This window comes from Miniopterus schreibersii, assembly GCF_964146895.1.
Source record: "Miniopterus schreibersii genome assembly, chromosome: 6".
In the NCBI taxonomy this organism is placed as follows: domain Eukaryota; kingdom Metazoa; phylum Chordata; class Mammalia; order Chiroptera; family Miniopteridae; genus Miniopterus; species Miniopterus schreibersii.
In genome coordinates, this window is record NC_138107.1 from 2,671,130 (window position 1) to 2,689,872 (window position 18,743).

Consider the following 18,743-nt stretch of genomic DNA (forward strand, 5'->3'; position numbering starts at 1 on the left):
CCATCATCCAAAAGGGTTTATTCAGGGGGAAAAAACAGTTGCCACCTGGTGCATGCAGACTGGGCAGCCATGTGCGCATTTCGGCCTGCGTGCCAAGACCGAGGGGTGTTTATACAAGGGAAAGGATGTTAAGGGAAGGGGAATTTAGAACCATAGAGCTTTATTATAAACATAGAGTTCTTCCTGTAGGGTTCTCTCTTGTAGGGTTCTCATGATTACTTAGCAGAGTGTGAGAACTTCCATAAGCCCTGGCTCCTCCTATAGACCCTCCAGACTGACTGTTTGCTGAAAGTTCCAGTTAGTCTTTATCAACACAGACATATACATATAACACATACATAACACACACACACATAACATGTACACATATACACATAACACGCACACACATATAGGTATGTATACACATACACATATGCATGTACACATACATGCACATGTACACATATACATATACACATACATGCCTGGCTCCCCCAGAGGATGGGGAGTGCATTTTTCATAGCTCTTACTGTCAGACTCCTACCCTGCACAAACCCTTAATAACTGAGGAGTGAATTGGGAGGTGGAACTCCAAGACCCAAATGACATATGAGAAAGCCACAGAGGGAGGTCACTCACGATGATGGGGTTTGGATGACTGCTTCCACCAAAGGCCTGTCTTTTACAGCCACCTCTCACAAGATCATCCAGCAGGCTCCCTGGGTAGGGCAGGGCAGGGCAGGGCAGGGTAGGGCAGGGCAGGGCAGGGCAGGGCAGGGCAGGGCAGGGCAGACATTATTATCTCCAGCCTAAGGGTGAAGGAACAGGGACGTAGATGGTGAATGGCAAGTTCACTCCTGGCGTCTCAGAGGACAGCCATGCTGCCTCTGTCCCACTGATGCCCTGGGCCCTGGGCCCTGGTGCTGTGAGAGGCATCATTACTTCCTTCCTCCCTCTGCACCCTCCAAACCGAATCAGCCACCTTTGGCTTTGGGGGTCATAGTTTCCAAACCTAGAAGTGGAGCACAATGTCGGACAACAGCATTTGTACTTTAGAGGGGACAGGTCAGACTCTTTAAAATTGGATGCCCTGCCAGCTCAGGGGTTGAGCATGGACCTACGATCCAGGAGGCTGCTGGTTAGATTCCTGGTCAGAGGTCAGAGCACCTTGGGGATTGCTGCCCCATCCCCAGCAGGGGGTGTGCAGGAGTTAGTGGATCAATGACTCTCTCACCATTGATGTTTCCAGCTCTCTCCCTCTTCCTTCCTCTCTCTGAGATCCATAAAGATATATATATTTAAAACTGGGGTTGTTCTTGAAGACTAAAGGTTACTTATGGACACTGGTACGATTGGGGCCAACCTACGAAGAAACTGGTACTCTGGTTCTCCCCAGGGTGCAAAAGCTGATAGAAGGCCGGGAATCGTCAGGGACTCCGGAGGCCTCCAAAGGACCACCACCGATCGGTTGGAATCTCCCTTCTCCCACGCCCCGGCTGACAGCCCCTCCGCCCGGGCCCTGCCCCTCCGCGGCCCCGCGCCCGCCGAGCCCTCAGCCCAGCCGGCCGCGGGCCTCCCCCTTTGTCTGGGGGCCCTTTGTCTGCGGTCTCCCCGCGGCTCCCTGTCTCAGCCCCGGCCTCCCCCTCCCTCTCTCGCGGCCGCGGGTCCCTCCCTCCCCGCGGGGGCCGGGGGCGCGGCGAGGGGGCGCGGGGTTGCCATGGTCACGCTGAAGCCGCGGCAGCTGGCCCGGCAGCTGCTCCGCCCCGCGGGGCGCACAAAGCCAGGCAGCGCTGGCAGCTGCAGACCTGGGACCCCGAAGGCCTGGGACTGGGGGGACTGGGACCCAGCACTGAGTTGGAGGTGAGAGGAGGCCGGAGCTGGACTAGGAGCCGGAGTGGGAGCCGAGCTGCCCCCCCCCGAGGGAGGGACCGGGCGTCCAGGCCGCAGGTGCGGCGGCGGGGAGCTGGGCGCGGGCGGGAGGGAAGGACCGAGGCTGGTTTCCGACCGCGGGCTGAGGGCTGGGTGCCCCCGGGGAGGGCTGCGGCCTGGGTCCTGAGTCCAGAGCAGGTTTCACTCCCTCTTTCGCCGCCTCTACCCTGGTCTGCCCACAGTCGCCAGTCCTTTCTTAGCCTTTTACTCTGCTCATCTCTCCCTGTGCCTGTGTTTCAGTCCCTGCGCCCCGGGCTCCCTCCTCTTGTCCCATCTTTCGGTCTCCCTCCAGCCCTTCTCTTTGTCTTGGTTTCCTGCCCCTGCGGGCCCGCGCTCCCGCTTCCCCAGTTCACTCGCTGCGCCCGCACTCTTCTCCCCACCTCTCCCGCGCGTGCCCTGCCCTCTGCCCCCACCCCTTTCCTCTCTCGGACCCCAGCTCCCCTCCTCCTTGGCCCAGTACCTTCCCCGGGCGGAGCTCCATCACCAGCCCTCTTTCCTCCCGCTCCGGGCTACGCGCCGCCGAGCCCGGTGGCATCTCCCTCCCTCCCCTGCCACAGCCCCCCCCCCGGGCCTCCCGGCCGCGCGGGGCCCGACTCACACCCGGGCCTCGGCTACCCCTCCCCCGCCCCCCGCCGCTCTCACTCTCCCCCGCTGCCGACCCAGCCTGCTTGCCCCACAGGCAGCCGCACCTCCCAGGAAGGGTCTGCAGCTAATGTGGGGGCCCCTCCCCGTCGCCCCCCCGCCCGGTGCTCCGCAGTTCTGAAGCTACGCTCTCCTCCGCGCTTCCCCTCGCACCCCGGCCGTGACCCTCCTCCCCCGCCGCTGGAGGCCGCGGGTTGAAGGGGCGGGAAGCAGGGCGGGGGCGTGGCGGGGGCGGGCTCCGGAGGGCCGGGGCCGCGGCGCGGGGAGTGACGCCGAGGCCTGGGGGCGCTCTGCTCAGGTTGGCAGATGCTCCGTCTGGGCTCCGCTCTGGGGCCCCGGATGGCTGGGATTTCCCTCGCTGGCCCCTGGGAATCTCGGCTCCGAGCCCCGCATTCCAGCTGGCTCCAGCCCCCTTTCCGCTGTCACTTGACTCCGCTGGGCCCCAGCCCTGCTTCCCTGCCACTCCTCCAGCCCTGGGCTGGGCCGAGGTGGGCATCACCGGTTAGGAATTTCTCCTGGGGGACAGGGGGTAAGGGTTTCAGAATTTTGTGGTTAACTCTACTCTTCCGAGCGGACCCGTGTCTGGCACCGTCATGCCACCTGGCCCGGGGCAGCATGGGCCTGGGGTGTGGAATGTCCCACTAGAGTGTCAGGGGCTGCTGCTCCTCTCCTGAGGCGGGGGAGGGGGACGTCTCCGCCGGGCCTCGAGCCGGTCTTCCCCAGCACCGCCCTGGAAGGAGAGGCTGAGCGCCCAGGTGAGGTTCTTGGGACACCCTGGCCCCATCCTGGGCCTGACTCCACCCTCGGGCCAGCCTCTCCGGGCCCAGATTCCCCAGCGACTGTCTCCGGAGGGGTAGGTGCTCTGGGGCAGTCTGGGTTTGGTTGGAGGGGATGATGGGGAGAGACGGTTCTCTGAGTGACCCCGGCTGTCGGTTAGTGAGTGGCGTAGCAGGTGAGGCGCTCTTGGGTTTGTGTGTCCACCTGGGCTGCAGGGCCTGCCCAGCTGTGCCTTGGCTCTCCCGAGGGCCAGCCTCTTCCTGGTAGTGCTTTTGTGTACTTGTGGGGTTGGAACTTCGTGTTTCTTCTTGGGCTGGTGTCTGGGACGGCTCATAGGTGAGTGTCTGTCTGCTGTGAGGTACATGGGGTGGGCATCTGCAAGGCAGGGACCTTATGGTGGTGCTGGTGACACTGTGTGGGGTGGCAGGTGGGGGTGTGGAGCACCTCCCTGCCCACCTCGCCCGCAGCTCGCTGTCCCTGGGTTTGTTTGCCAAGGTTCCCTGGGTCTGATTTCTCTCTGCCTCTGTCTTCCTCCTTCCTACCACGCCCCTCCTCCAGGCCTGTCCTTGCCAGTGGTCGGACCCTGCCCTGAGGGGGAGTCTAGGGCCTGGAGTCTGGACCCCAGAGTCGCGGGGGAACTAGAAGGGCCGGGAGAGAGGGGCTGGCGCCAGGCTCTGGGGCAGTGGAGGTTGGGGTGCAGAGTGCGGGAGTCCCAGAAGGTGGCGTGAAGAGTGGGTCTGGGGGGGGGGGCTGGTTGGACAGGTGAGCCCTGCTTGTTTCTGCCAACCAAACTCCTGCTGCTGGGCTGGGGCCTGGGCCTGTGGGAACCTGCTCCTTCCCCTTGCCCTGGGGCTGCCCCCCCCCCCCCCCCCCCCCCCCCGTCACCTCCCTCTTCGGGAACTGAGCCCAGAAAAGGGGGAGTAGGGAGGGGCCTGGATGTGTGGAGGCCCTAAGCGGGGCTAGAGTCGCCGCCGGGGCCTCAGCTCCCGGGTTCTCTCGGGTGGGGAACCTGGGGGTGGGGAGGGTGAAGGGCGCCCGGGACGCCTAGCCGAGGTGGGCGGGGTCCGTGGGGACCGCAGGGGGTTTGCGGGAGAGCGGGCGGGCGGGCTGGGGAGGCGGGGCCGGCGCGGGAGGCGGCGCCTGGCCCGAGCCGCGCGCCCTGGCTCCTCTCCCCGGAACAGGCCCCCGACAGCTGCTCCCGGAGCCGCCGCCGACACCCGAGCCCCGCCGGCGCCACCGAGGCCCCACTCCGGCCGCCGCCGGGCCGCGGGAAGAGCGATGAGAGGTAGGGCGGCGGCGCGGACCCGCGGCGAGGGCGGGGCCGCGCGGCGACGTGCGGGGGGCGCCCCCGAGCAGCCCCTGGAGGCCCGCGCCCCGCCCCCCGCGCGCCCCGCGGCCGCCAGCCTGCGACCCGGGGACGCGTTCCCGCGCCGAGCGAGGACCCCTTACTCAGGAGCGGAGGCAGGTGCCCCGGGTGGCCCCACTGCCTCTTCTCCTCGGCCCGCGAGAAGTGGTCCCGCCCTCTCCCACCTGGCGGCCCCGGGGCCTCCGCCCAGCCAGCTCCCAGTCGGGCGGTCTGGCCACAGCCCAGCAGAGGCGCTGGCACCCTAAGCGGCCTGTGGCAGCCGCCCACCCACGCTGGATGGTCAGTTGGTCCTGCCCTGAGAGAGTGAGCACCATCGGCAGTGTCCCGCCCCCGCCCCCAAGCCTTCACCCCACAGGCCCCCTGCTGGCTGCACCTCCACCCCCAGCCTGGCCGGCGCACCCTGCCCCCCCAGCCCGCGCCGCCCGCCCGCGCCCCGGGCGCCCAGGCTCGGTGTTGCCGAGGGCGCGTGAGTGCAGAAGTGAGTGGCAGTGAGACGGTGACAGCAGGGGCAGGCTCTTCCTTGCCGCCGCCAGCGGTCCGAGTCCCCGCCTTGGCCCCTCCCTGGCCTGGCCCGTGTGTGCTGGGTGGTGGGCCTGTGGGCCCGTTCTCTCGGGATCCTGCCCCTGGGCCTGAGTGTCTCACACTGCCCTCTGACGGCGGGAGCGCGCCCATGGCCTGGGGCCCCGGTCCGGGCACTCCTTGTTCACAGGTGCCCGAAGATGGCTCTTCACTAAGTGATGGGCTTGGACTTACTGAGGGCTGAGGTGTGGATGGAGTCTGTGTGAGAGCCTGGGTTTGCCTGGCTGGGAGCCAGTGTGTAGCGAGTTTCTGCGGCTGTCGCATGTGAGTGCCCCTCACTGAGCCTGGCAGGCCGCCTGCGAGACGAGGGGTGTGTGCACCGTGTTTACAGCAGGCCCTGTAGGCCATGAGTCTGCCCAAGTGTGTCTGGGTGTGAGAGTGTGCCTGTGTCCACAGAGCTGCGTGGGTATCGTTGGGGTGGGGGTGGGGAGAGGAGGGTGAACCACCTGCCACCTGCTTCCTGCCTCCAGGCCCAGCCCCCAGTTTGTAATTGGTTGTAATGGGCCCAGGGAGGGTGGGGTTGGGGTAGGTCTTGTGGGCCCGTCCTCCCTGTGTCCAAGAGGGTGGAGAGAATGGGGGCTGGGGGTGTCGGAGAAGAAGTGCCCCAGGCGGCGCCTGCATTTCTCCGCTGGGCTCGGTGCTCCGCTCCCCAGCCAGCTCTCTTACCTCTTTCTTTGTGCTTCTCGCCCTGCCTCCCCTGCCCCCTGCCTCCCATCCTCTGCCCGTCTCTGTGTCTCTGCCTGGCTCCTCTTGCCCGTCTGGCTCTGATGACTCATCTGGGATTGGCAGGAAGGTTACTCAGGGAACAAGGGCCCCGCTGTTCCCCCAGTGGTGGGGGTGGCGAGCGGCACCCAGGAATTCCAGGCCCCTGGGGGTGGCTCCTGAACCCCCAAGGGACTAGGCATGATGCCTCTGGTTCTAGCTCTGATTGGATACCAGGGTGCCCCCCGCAACTCAGTCAGCCCCTCAGCTGCTGTTTCAGAGCTGTGGGGTCTCAGCTGCCTCTTACATTCCTGCCTAGAGCATTGTGGGAGCAGCTGGAGGACAAAGGGATGGGGGAGTGTCCCCCACTCCTCCTACCTCCTGGGGCGACTGGGCCCTCTCTTAGACCTGTTCTCATCTCCCAGGCAGCTTAGCCTTTTCCTCAGTCTTGGGTCCTTCCCCTTCAGAAAGTGGGAACTGGGGGCACAGGTGGTCTGGGCTCAGGAGGGAAGGCAGAGCAGGAAGAGCTGGGGTATGAAGGGTGGTCCTAGGGGTCCTTCAGGATTCCAGGGCCTGGGGAGCTCATGCAGACCTGTGAATAGGACAGGTCAGGACAGCTGTTCCTGCGCTGGGCTGGAGAGGGTAGTGCCGGGATTCATTAAGAGGGACTATTGGAATGGTTTTAGGTGGGCCGGGCTGCCTGGACCCCAGTGGGGAAGAACAGGGTTCTCAAACTTTCATGGCACAGATCACGGGGGACTGTGTTAAAATGCAGGCCTAGGGTGAGGCCTGAGGTCCTGCATTTCTCCCAAGCTCCCAGGTGTTGTTGAGGTGACTGTTCTAGGGTCACATTGGGCCTAGCAGGCCACAGAGGACCATGAGATTGGAAGGTGCTGGGGTCCCCCACTTGTCTTAGAATTCTGGGCTCCTAGGTGGGGAGGGGACCAGAGTTTCACCCAGTGTCTAGCACATGGGAAGCATTCTAAAAATATAACTGATGCTGTCAAACACCTTGCTCTGTCACCCCCAGAGCAGCCCATTCTCTCTGTCTGTTGTTGGCTGTGGCCCAGTCTCCCTGATTGCCCTTTAACTTACCCCCCCACCCGTTTTGTCCCCTGCAGAGATGCTGCCCCCACCCCCTTAGGCCCAAGGGATCAGGAGCTATGGGGCCAGGGGCCCTCTCACCTCTACTGCTGCTGTTCTCGGTGGCAACTGGAGATGCTGACATGAAGGGACATTTCGACCCTGGTGAGGAGACTGGCTCTTGGGTCCCTGAGGGATGAGGCTTGGGAGACAGAATCGGAGGCGGTGACCCTTGTCTCCCTGTATTCACCCAGCCAAGTGCCGCTATGCCCTGGGCATGCAGGACCGGACCATCCCGGATGGGGACATTTCTGCCTCTAGCTCCTGGTCAGACTCTACGGCTGCTCGCCACAGCAGGTACCTGGCACACTGGGTGGGGCTGCCCTGGAGGTTAACTCCTGGGGTCTCTACTTGCCCCAAACCCTCTGCCCAAGCCAAGAGGCTTCTGAGAGGGCCAGTGCAATGACCCCCCCCCCCCAGTCCTGGGGGACTTTAAATACAAGAGCCAGAGGCAGACCCAGGGCCAGATGTTCCCTGTGACCTCCTGCCCCCTCCCAGGCTGGAGAGCAGCGATGGGGACGGGGCATGGTGCCCCGCAGGGCCGGTCTTTCCCAAGGAGGAGGAGTATCTGCAGGTGGATCTTCGGCGGCTGCACCTGGTGGCTCTGGTGGGCACCCAGGGGCGGCATGCTGGAGGCCTGGGCAAGGAGTTCTCCCCCAGCTACCGGCTGCGTTACTCCCGGGACGGCCACCGCTGGATGGACTGGAGGGACCGCTGGGGTCAGGAGGTGAGGCTGGCAGGGGCAGCAGCCAGGAGGGGTTGCTCTCCTCTCTCCTCCAGCTACACTTTAAATGCCACCTATCCACTGACCATCCTCCATTTCACACCCTCTCCAGCCCAAACCTCTCCACCTGAGCTCCATCTAGCGCTGTTCCACCTGGATGTCTAATGGGTCTCTCAAACTTACCATCAACTTCCCAAGCTGAACTTGAGTCCCATGCCCACCCCAAGCCTGTCTCCTGCCCCCCAGCATTCTCTAGCTCAGGAAATGGTGCCACCATGTGCCCAGTTGTTCAGGCCAAGAGGATATCCCCGACTCCTTGTTCTCCTACCTCCTGCTTCCAACACATCAGTGAGGCCAGTCTGTTTTCTGCCTCTGACCACTTTCCACCACCCCAACTGCCACCTGCCTTAGGCGGAACACATCGTTTCCACCCCATCCCCACCCCCACCGGCATCCCCACCCCCATCCCCACCCCCACCCGCATCCCCACCCCCACCCCCACCCCCACCCGCATCCCCACCCCCACCCCCACCCCCATCCCCATCCCCATCCCAGCTTAGGTGAAGGCTTGATGTCGTCTCCTAACTGTTCTCCCTGCTTCTGCCCTTCCTGCCTGAAGTTCGATCTTGCCCCACAGGCAACAGCTAGTGTACTTCAGACAATGCATGTCAGTCCCCCACAGGCGTGCATCTCCTCAAGTCTAAGGGACCCACGAGTCCTGCAACCAGGGAGCAGTGGGCAGTGGCAGCTCATCCCAGGCTAACCCCCAGACCCTGTCCCCAAGGCCCCTTTTCTCTGACTTTCCAGAGAGCTAGGGCAGCCCAGTCTGGGCTCATTTCCCCACCTAGTCCCTCTCCTGTTGCTTCTTCTATCCTAGGCCTTCCGTGTTTCACTGTCCCCAGCTTTAATAAACATTCTCTCAAAATCAAAAAGAGATAAAAAAGAAGATGCACATCAGGGGACATGGCAGCTGCAGATGTCAGCTGGCTCCCACTTGGCCAGAACAAAGTGAGGCCCCTCCCGAGAGCAAGTGCAGAAGCTGGGCCCGCCTGGCCCTTGCCATACTGTTACTCCTGTCCTTGCCTCTCCTGGCTCCCCAGTTTTCTAGTAGTTCTTGAACAAGTTAGGGCCCCTCCCACAGCTTTAGCACATTTTCACTTGCTGTTCTTTGTGCCTGGAAAGCTCCTCCCCGCCCTCCATGTCTGCAGGCCCTCCTCACTCCATCCAGTTCTTCCCCAGACATCACCTCCTCAGAGATCCTTTTCTGACCACCCCACCTCCCACTGCTCCAGCCCCACTCCCACCTCTTGTTTCTCACACGGGGCTCAGTTCTACAGGGGAGGGACTGGTGCTCACCAGCGAGGACAAGAAGGCTGGCCCATGCTGGGCACTGGGCCAGCACCTGCGGAGTGAACAGGGGCTAGGGAGCTGGAGCAGGGGTGCAGGACTGTGAGGATGGGTGAAATCTGGCACAGCAGGCTGAGTGGCTTTGAGACAGATGCATGGAGCCAAGGGAGGGAGGACTGCAACTGGGCTGGCGGACGTGTCAGGACTGCTGCAGCCCCGCAGCCAGCGGAGTGTACAGCGCCACCTTCACGGGTCTCTGTGTGGCAGGGGCTGGGGTAGGGAGCAGCTGGCAACCCAGGTGTTAAACCTGCCTTTCCCACCCATCTGCCTTGTTTCCTGGCCCACAGGTGATCTTGGGTAATGAGGACCCTGGGGGAGTGGTGCTGAAGGACCTTGGGCCCCCCATGGTGGCCCGACTGGTCCGCTTCTACCCCCGGGCTGACCGGGTCATGAGCGTCTGTCTGCGGGTGGAGCTCTATGGCTGCCTCTGGAAGGGTGAGTTGTTTAGGGGTTCATCCCCCTGAGAACTCGTTTCCTATCCTGGGGACTGGCGGTGGGGTCCTGGGGAGAGGGGCACCCAGGGTCGTCTCTCCTGTGGGGAAGCTGTCACTCTGAGTGAGGAGGGACTGGCTAAAGTGGCCTGCTCTGTGCCAGTGGCCTGTGGAAGGTGGGGCCAGAGGCTAAGCCCTCACAAGCTTCCAGCCCTCACCTCCCGCCCTCCCCTAGATGGACTCCTGTCTTACACAGCCCCTGTGGGGCAGACGATGTACTTGGCCGAGGCCGTGCACCTCAATGACTCTACCTACGATGGACACACCACCCACACCGTTGGCGGGTAAAGAAGCTGGCCCTGCAGGACGGGCCTGAGGAGGGAGGGAGGATAAAGCGTGTGTGGGTGTGCATGTGGGTGAGTGTGCGTACGTGTGCGTGCACATGTGCGTGTGTGGGTGTGCATGTGGGTGGGTGTGCGTGCGCGCGTGCACGTGTGTGGGTGGGTGTGCATGTGGGTGCGTGTGCATGTGTACATGTGCGTGTGTGCGTGCAACACGTGTGTGGGGGTGCATGTGTGTAGGGGTGGTAAGTAGTCTGCATAGTGAGACAGATGAGATAGATGAATGGGGAGGGGATGGGTTAGGTGGGGCCTCAAGGGGCAGGACCAGGATTGAAGGGCAGCAAGGCGACCAGTAGCTCTTGTGACACTGTGTGAATTAGAAAAAGGCATCCCTTTGCTAACACACATCTGTTGGAAATTGTCACAAAAAACACACATCATAGGGTGCTTTGTGCAGCATGGGACTCCCGTCCTAGTCCCCAGGGAGGGGAGAGCTGCGTGAGGCTGGGACGAGGGGCTGGGTAGGCCAGGCGGGGTTGCTGAGCCCTGGGTAGGCAGCACTTTCTTCTCTCCCAACCTGCCCCGGCCCTCCCCAGGCTGCAGTATGGAGGCCTGGGCCAGCTGGCAGATGGTGTGCTGGGGCTGGATGACTTCCGGAAGAGCCAGGAGTTGCGGGTCTGGCCGGGCTACGACTACGTGGGATGGAGCAACCACAGCTTCTCCAGTGGCTACCTGGAGATGGAGTTTGAGTTTGACAGGCTCAGGGCCTTCCAGGTCATGCAGGTGAGTGCACCCAGCTCCCAGGGAGGGCGCTGAGACCAGGGTGCTTCCCTGTGCTCCTGGCCTTGGCCCTATGTCCTTTCCCTCCCCCTAGGTTCACTGTAACAACATGCACACCTTGGGAGCCCGCCTTCCTGGCGGGGTGGAGTGTCGCTTCAAGCGGGGCCCAGCCATGGCCTGGGAGGGGGAGCCTGTGCGGCATGCCCTGGGGGGCAGCCTGGGGGACCCCAGAGCCCGGGCTGTGTCGGTGCCCCTTGGCGGCCGCCTGGCTCGCTTCCTGCAGTGCCGCTTCCTCTTTGCTGGGCCTTGGTTACTCTTCAGTGAGATCTCCTTCATCTCTGGTAAGCCCTGATGCCTGCCAATCCCCAACCTCTGGGACTGCCAGGCCCTCGCTGCCCCAAGCAGGCACCATATCTACCCACCACCCACGAGACTTCCCAAACAGGGGGTCCCCCAAATGATTGGAACTCTCCCCACCTCTTCCCCACCTCTGTCTTTTCTTTATGAGCCATCATGACTAATGTTGAGCCAGGATGACGCTGGCTGTGAAAATACTGAAACACTCTCTGCTGGTTGGGAAATGGCCTCTTCCTAAGCCTCCTGATACTGTGATCCCTGCCCTGGGCTTCCCCTGGGAGCCCTGCACCTCCCCACAGTCCAGCAACTAAGAGGCTAATGTCCACCACAGCCAGGGCCTCCAGACCCCTGGAACTGGTCCCACCACCCGTTCTGATTGGTTGGGATGGGTGTTGAGTGTTAGCCCTGTTCCCTCCCCTCAGTCTTTACTAGTTCTCCTGCAGGCCCCCTCCCTACCTGCCTCCCTGTCTTGTCTTCTCCCCAGATGTTATGAATGACTCTTCTCTGGCTCTGGGGGGCACCTTCCCACCAGCCCCTTGGTGGCCACCTGGCCCACCTCCCACCAACTTCAGCTTGGGTGAGCAGCCCTGGGGCCTCCTGTGGGTGTGGGCCCTGCGCACCGCTCCTCCCTGGGCCCCCCGACTCGGGTGAGAAGCCTTCTGCCATTCTGACCCCCCTGCTCCTGCCAGAGCTGGAGCCCAGGGGCCAGCAGCCCGTGGCCAAGGCGGAGGGGAGCCCGACTGCCATCCTCATTGGCTGCCTGGTGGCCATCATCCTGCTGCTGCTGCTGATCATCGCCCTCATGCTCTGGCGGCTGCACTGGCGCCGGCTCCTCAGCAAGGTGGGCGCGGGGCTCTGCGCCTGAGGCCACCTGTGTCCGCATCAGTCGGTCCAGCAGGGATCGAGCACAGTCTAGTTAGAATAGTTAGGGGAGGCTCAGTAGAGACCACTTACAAAAGTGAGGGTGGGGTACATGGAAATTAAGAGGGGTAGTGGGGTCCGCAGGGCCAGTCACCACAGGGTGGCACCGTCCTGGGCTGCTTGGTGAGAGGAGGCCACACTTACCAGAACCTGGGGGGCAAGCCTTGAGGGGGCAGTGGACTCTGGTTCAGGGATGCAGTAGCCTGAGTCCACCCCTCGGAGGGGCTGGGAGAATAACCAGCCTAATCGCGCTTTCCAGCGTTTTCCATGGGCTCTCCAAACTCCTGCTGGGCTTCTCTCTGGCCAAGCCAGCTGCTGCCTGTTGCAGTCCATGCTGGTCACCTCTTGGGGTAGAAGCCAGTGGGAAAAGGTGGAGTTGGAGGAACAGCTGGAAGAAGTCTGGCATACCTCAAACCCATGTCTTCCAGCGAGAGTCCGGGGTGTGAACATGTTAAAGTTGATAATTATGGACTGGTCAGACCAGGGTGGGATCCCATCCTGGGACTCAGGTGCTCTTGAGCCTGTTTCTTCACCTGTGACGTGGAGTTCACTGTAGGTACCACTCCAGGACTGCTCTGAGGACGGGAGGAGGGAGTGTGGGGGCAGCACTGGACAGAGCTGGATGTGCTGCTTGGCTGCAGCACCGCTCACTTCTTGCCTTCCCTGTGACAAGGCCGAGCGTCGGGTCCTAGAAGAGGAGCTGACAGTTCATCTCTCTGTCCCTGGGGACACCATCCTCATCAACAACCGCCCAGGTCCTCGAGAGCCACCCCCTTACCAGGAGCCCCGGCCTCGCGGGAACCCAGCCCATTCTGCCCCCAGTGTCCCCAACGGCTCAGGTAAGACCTGGCTTATTCTGGTTCTACCTCCATCCTCTCTGCCTGTTTCCTTACTGTGTTCCTTTCCTATTCCTTTCTTTTTTTTGTCACCCCCAGTTTCAACTCATTTTTTTATTTCTGTGCCCCTGGTCACTACCAACTATATCATTCCATGTCCCTACCTTATAATCTCACTCAGGAATTTCCCATGTGTTACTCATAGTCCCCAGTGGTCTTATCCTGTCTCTGTCCCATACACACCTCTCTGTCTTTTCTGTTGTGCCCTTTCATTGTGTCTTCCTGGCCCCTCTCCTTTCTCCTAGACTCACCACATTCCTTTCATCCATCCATTCATCATGTATCTGTTATTCTGTCCATCCATCCATCCTCCACCTACCAATCTATATTCATACGTCATTCATCCATTCATCATGTATCTATTATTCCATCCGTCCATCCATCCATCCATCCATCCATCCATCCATCCATCCATCCATCCATCCATCCTATAGTCATCCATCCTTCATCCATCCATCCGTCATCTATCAATCCATCATCTATCCAACCATTTACCCCTCACCTATCCATCCATCCATACAGTTTTTATTTATCCATCCATCAATCAGCCATTCATCCATTACCCATCCATCCATCATCTATTTGTTCATCCGTCATCCATCCATCCATCCATCCATCCATCCATCCATCCATCATGTTTGTCCATCCATCCATCCGTCATCCATCCGTCCATCCAACCATCCATCCATCATCTGTTTGTCCATCCATCCATCCAGCCAGCCAGCCATCATCTGTTTGTCCATCCATCCATCCATCCATCCATCCATCCATCCATCCATCCATCCATCCATTATTTATCCAGCTCCCCAGCACTCTCCACATCCTTGTTATATCCTGTCTCTCTTAGTATATTTGTTCCCATCAGCCCTGGTCTTGCCTTGTTCCTGGTCTCCCTGTCTGTCTAGCCTTGAGTCTCATCCCTTCCCCGTGTTCTCCCCCCCTCCTTCTCCCGACAGCGTTGCTGCTCTCCAATCCAGCCTACCGCCTCCTTCTGGCCACTTACGCCCGTCCCCCTCGAGGCCCGGGCCCCCCCACACCCGCCTGGGCCAAACCCACCAACACCCAGGGTAAGCCCCTCTTCCCTGGGCTCCACCAGGCTCCCCGGACCTCTATTGGGACAGGGAAAGTCCTCACACCTTGCACTGCCTCCTCTCCTCACTGTGGCCTCTTCTGCTCCCCGAGTTCCCACGGAGGACTCCCCTGTGCCCTTAGCTCTCCTCTGCCGCTGCTCGCTCCTCTTTAAGGCCTCCCCTTGAGCTGAGGAGTAGAAAGCACCCTGGTCCTCAGCTTTGCCCCTCCTCCTCTCCCACCTCATCTCTCCCGCTCTCCAGAGCCAGAGGAGGTTGCGGTGCTGGCCCAGGTTCTCCTGTAACTCCTTTGTTCTCCCCTCTCTCTAGAGCTTCGAGGAGGAGGGCTTCTCACCCTGGGTACTTGCCCTGTCCCCCCATGTGTCCTCTCTCTGCAGTCCCCGAGGTGAAGGCTCACGCCCCCGCCCTTTCTGTCTGCTCCTCTCCTCGGTGTTGCCTTCTCATTGTTGCCCCTTCTCCAGGGCTGAGGGGCAGCTCTGCCTCCTCTCCTCTGTCTGTAGCCTCTTGTCGTGCGGGCCGTGAGGAACCGTTGCCCTCCCCTCTCTGTGTGCCCCCGTCTCTGCTTGTCTTTGAGCTTGGTGTGTTGGGTCAGGGAGGGTTGGGTGTGAGGGCAGGGGGCAGCAGGGCAGGGAGGAGCCAAGGCTGAAAGTGGTTGGGAGGGGAGGAAGTGGGGAACAGTTAAGCGAGAGGGAGGGGCTGCCAGTGAGTGGGGCAAAGGTTCAGAAAGTGGAGGTGACCGATTGGCTGGCACCGTCCTCCTTATGGTGGGTAGAGGATCTCTTCCCAATGAGACATCTCATGGTCTCTTGGGCTAGGCTGGGATGCCTAGAGAATAAGACCTCATGACCATCCCCAGTGCCTTGAAAACTCCAGAGCGGCTAACTCTCACCCACGCTAGCATCCTCTCTGGTTTGAGGAGGTTGATGGAGGGTAGACCCAGTCTCCCACCCAACTGGGAGCCTGTGAAAAGCTGGGGTGTGGAGAACCGTGGCTCTCAGGGGCTGCTCCTGATGCCTCCACCTGTCTTCTTTCCTTTACTCTTCCAGCCTGCAGTGGGGACTATATGGAGCCTGAGAAGCCAGGTGCCCCGCTTCTGCCCCCACCTCCCCAGAACAGCGTCCCCCATTATGCCGAGGCTGACATTGTCACTCTGCAGGGCGTTACCGGGGGCAACACCTATGCCGTGCCCGCGCTGCCCCCAGGGGTGGCCGGGGATGGGCCCCCCAGAGTGGATTTCCCTCGGTCACGGCTCCGTTTCAAGGAGAAGCTTGGCGAGGGCCAGTTTGGGGAGGTAAGGGTCCCTGCCAGCCATCATTAATGTCTGACTGGGGATTTGACACCATGCCCACATGTCCCCGTGAGCAGGAACCTGTTTTCTGTGACTGTGTTGTCCTAGTTGACCTTGTTGACCAAAGGAACTGCCTGGTGACCCTTTAGACCATCTAACAGATGATCTTGTTTCTCCAGGTGCACCTGTGTGAGGTAGAGAGCCCTCAAGATCTGGTCAGTCTTGATTTCCCTCTTAATGTGCGCAAGGGACACCCCTTGCTGGTAGCTGTCAAGATCCTACGGCCAGATGCCACCAAGAATGCCAGGTGAGAACCAGGATTGGCATCTGGGAATGGAGGGGAGGCCATGAAGAGTGGGAAGCATCCTAGAGAGAAACATGGTAGACAACAGAGGGACATCTGGGGGAGGCCCTCATGTTCCTGCGAGTCAGTGTGAGCAGCAGGGTGGGCGTGCTGATCCATGTGAGCAGGGGCAAGGTCGGGTCAGCCCTGCGTGCCCTTGCTACCTTCTCCCTGCCTCTCCAGGAACGATTTCCTGAAGGAGGTGAAGATCATGTCAAGGCTAAAGGACCCAAACATCATCCGGCTGCTGGGCGTGTGCGTGCAAGACGACCCTCTCTGCATGATTACCGATTACATGGAGAACGGTGACCTTAACCAGTTCCTCAGTGCTCACCAACTGGAGGACAAGGCGGCTGAGGGGCCCCCCGAGGATGGGGCAGCCGCCCAGGGGCCCACTATCAGGTCAGCTGTTGCTCAGGCTGGCCTTCTCTGAGAGCTGCAGCCTAGAGGCAGGGGGAGTGTGGGGCAGGGGCAGGTATTGGCTCTAGGAGGGACCTGGGGGGAGGAACATGAGAGGCAGAAAGGCCCAGCATGGCTACAGCGAGGGGGCTGATGGGACTTGTCCTGTCAGGGATTTCCTTGTGCCTCTGTCACCCTCACTGCCCGAGTCCAGATCAGGGGCATAATAACAGTGGTAGCTCTCTGGGTTCGGATGAGCCAAAGAAAGGTTGAGCAGGCACTTACCCACCCCCACCCCACCCCACCCCACCCACCCCACCCCGTACTTCCATGTTGTCACAGTGGCTGCCCTTTCTCTCCTGGGAACCCGTGAGGGGGAATGAGCTGGGGCTGCCCAGTGACCCCCTGTTCGTGACTCCCTTACTCAGCTACTCGATGCTGTTGCATGTGGCAACCCAGATTGCCTCGGGCATGCGCTATTTGGCCACGCTCAACTTTGTGCATCGGGACCTGGCCACAAGGAACTGCCTGGTCGGGGAAAATTTCACCATCAAAATTGCCGACTTCGGCATGAGCCGGAACCTCTACGCTGGGGACTATTACCGCGTGCAGGGCCGGGCGGTGCTGCCCATCCGCTGGATGGCGTGGGAGTGCATCCTCATGGTGAGACGCCAAGAGAGGCGGGCAGGGCAGGGAACTCTGGCTGCCACTTGAAGCTCTGTGTCTCATTTAGTTTCCTCATCTATGAAGTGAGGATTTGAACCAGTGCCCTATAAGGTTCCCTGTGGCTCAGGGACTGGAGAAAGCAGGGAGGTATGGTGTGATGGGGAAGGCCCCAGGAGACAAGAGTGGGTCTGAGAGATGGAGTCAGGGTGGCAAAGAGCAAGAGAGACCAAGTGACAGAGGGGGCTAGAGACAGAGGGGATGAGTTGGGAGCTAGTAGGGACCAGAGTGGGGGGGCAGGAGGGTAGAAAATGGAAGAGCGGAGGGAGAGGACAAGAGCCCGAGAAGCAAGGCAGAGCCCACGGAGGGGGCAGGCTTCTGGGAGAGGCCCCTGTGGGGAATGGAGGAGCCCTGTGCTGCCTGATGCCTTTCCCTCCCTTTTGCCTTGTCCACGCACCAGGGGAAGTTCACTACGGCGAGTGACGTGTGGGCCTTTGGGGTGACCCTGTGGGAGGTGCTGATGCTCTGCCGGGCCCAGCCCTTCGGGCAGCTGACGGACGAACAAGTCATTGAGAACGCAGGGGAGTTCTTCCGGGACCAGGGCCGGCAGGTTAGAGCAGGCGGAGGGGAGGACAGGGCGGGGCTGGGAGGGCAGAGCCTGTCACCTTGGGAGTTGATCATCCTCACTGCTGCCGCAATGTAGGTGTACCTGTCCCGGCCCCCTGCCTGCCCCCTGGGCCTGTATGAGCTGATGCTTCGGTGCTGGAGTCGGGAGCCGGAGCAGCGACCACCTTTCTCCCAGCTGCATCGGTTCCTGGCAGAAGATGCACTTAACACAGTGTGAATCACGACACCCAGCCGGCCCTCCCTTGGGGAGGCTCGGGGGAAGCCAGCGGCACCAAACCAGAGGAGCTAATGGCACCTCCACTCCCTCTGCCCTTCACCTCAAAGAGGCAGTGTGACCCCAGGTGGGCCGAGCCTGCCAGGGCGCTGACGCGCTCCCTGCTCCTCTCCTAGAAGCCCCTGCCACCCACCCAGCTGGCCCTGTGGATGGGATCCTCTCGGACCTCTTCTGGCCATACCTTGGGGGAGCATGGGACAAACAGGGCAGACACTGGACTTGGCCCCCTGGAGCACCTGGGCCTCCTGGACAACACTGGTTCTCAGAGGGAAGGTTGTGGCCACCCAGCCTCTCTCTTTCCGTCACACACTGGACCCCACTGGCTGAGAATTTGGGAAGTGAGGATGGAAAAGGAATTGTCCTCCTTCTGGAATTGTCCTCAGCTTGGCTTTTCTTCCCCAACCCTGTCCTCTGAAACACTGGACCTGGGGGTGACCCCGCCCCGACCCCTATCACGCCCACCTTCCCCTGCTGTGTTGGAGCTAGAACTTCTCTAAGCCTGATGTTTCTGTGGAATAAAGATTGGGATTAGGGGAAAGGAAAAAATGCCCATGGCCTGGGTTTGGGCATCTCTACCGTAGCTGCCACATTGGTTTTTCTATAATCACTTGGGGTTTGTACATTTTTGGCAGAAGAGACACAGATTTTACACTAATATATGGATCGAGCTCAATGTAATTTTAATCCCCTGCATTAGGCAGGTAATAATAAAGGTTGAGTTTTCCACAGCTATGAGTGGGTTTCTTGGGGTTTTAGTAAAATCTGCCTCCTGCTCCCCCCTTCCTTCTTTCTCTTCCCCCTCCCTGTTTCCCTCTTCCACTCCCTACTGTGTACTTTGCCCAGCACAGTGTGCTGTGTGTCCATAAGCCAGGCCCTTGCTGGAGGGGGACCTCAGGTCCCACATGAATTTATGAACCTCGTCAGCTCCAACAAGAGCTCTGCAGGAGGCCTGGGTCTTAAGCTTGTTTGACCCATGGACTCTTCTGGCAGTCGGAGAGGTCTACTGATTTCTCCTCAGAATTATGTTTTAAAACCCATTTAAAGAGATATATACACATACATATGTGCGTGTATATATATTTAT

General features: G+C 60.8%; 1 protein-coding gene across 20 annotated transcripts; it reads left to right on the plus strand.

The window, feature by feature from the left end:
- Positions 1-1,754: 1,754 nt before the first annotated feature.
- DDR1 (discoidin domain receptor tyrosine kinase 1) lies at positions 1,755-18,387 on the plus strand. Of its 20 annotated transcripts, none has more exons than XM_081141518.1 (19): positions 2,828-3,041; positions 4,512-4,615; positions 7,099-7,225; positions 7,315-7,417; positions 7,619-7,847; positions 9,539-9,686; positions 9,918-10,026; positions 10,620-10,806; positions 10,898-11,144; positions 11,645-11,737; positions 11,850-12,001; positions 12,755-12,920; positions 13,934-14,044; positions 15,112-15,356; positions 15,533-15,660; positions 15,880-16,098; positions 16,524-16,758; positions 17,219-17,368; positions 17,462-18,387. In XM_081141518.1, exons 3-19 carry the CDS (start codon positions 7,141-7,143, stop codon positions 17,600-17,602), a joined length of 2,748 nt encoding a protein of 915 aa, XP_080997644.1. In that variant the 5' UTR covers positions 2,828-3,041; positions 4,512-4,615; positions 7,099-7,140; the 3' UTR covers positions 17,603-18,387. The 20 variants fall into 20 exon arrangements, with proteins under 20 accessions (XP_080997634.1, XP_080997631.1, XP_080997639.1 ...); XM_081141519.1 differs by lacking the exon at positions 2,828-3,041 and adding an exon at positions 3,353-3,406; XM_081141520.1 differs by lacking the exon at positions 2,828-3,041 and adding an exon at positions 4,248-4,383.
- Positions 18,388-18,743: the final 356 nt, after the last annotated feature.

Coding starts and splice junctions, on each gene's coding strand:
- DDR1 (XM_081141505.1), top strand. CDS start 7,141: ATGGGGCCAGGGGCCCTCTCACCTCTACTGCTGCTGTTCTCGGTGGCA. Junction 7,848..9,538: donor GGGACCGCTGGGGTCAGGAG/GTGAGGCTGGCA, acceptor CCTGGCCCACAG/GTGATCTTGGGTAATGAGGA. Junction 11,738..11,849: donor TCCCACCAACTTCAGCTTGG/GTGAGCAGCCCT, acceptor TGCTCCTGCCAG/AGCTGGAGCCCAGGGGCCAG.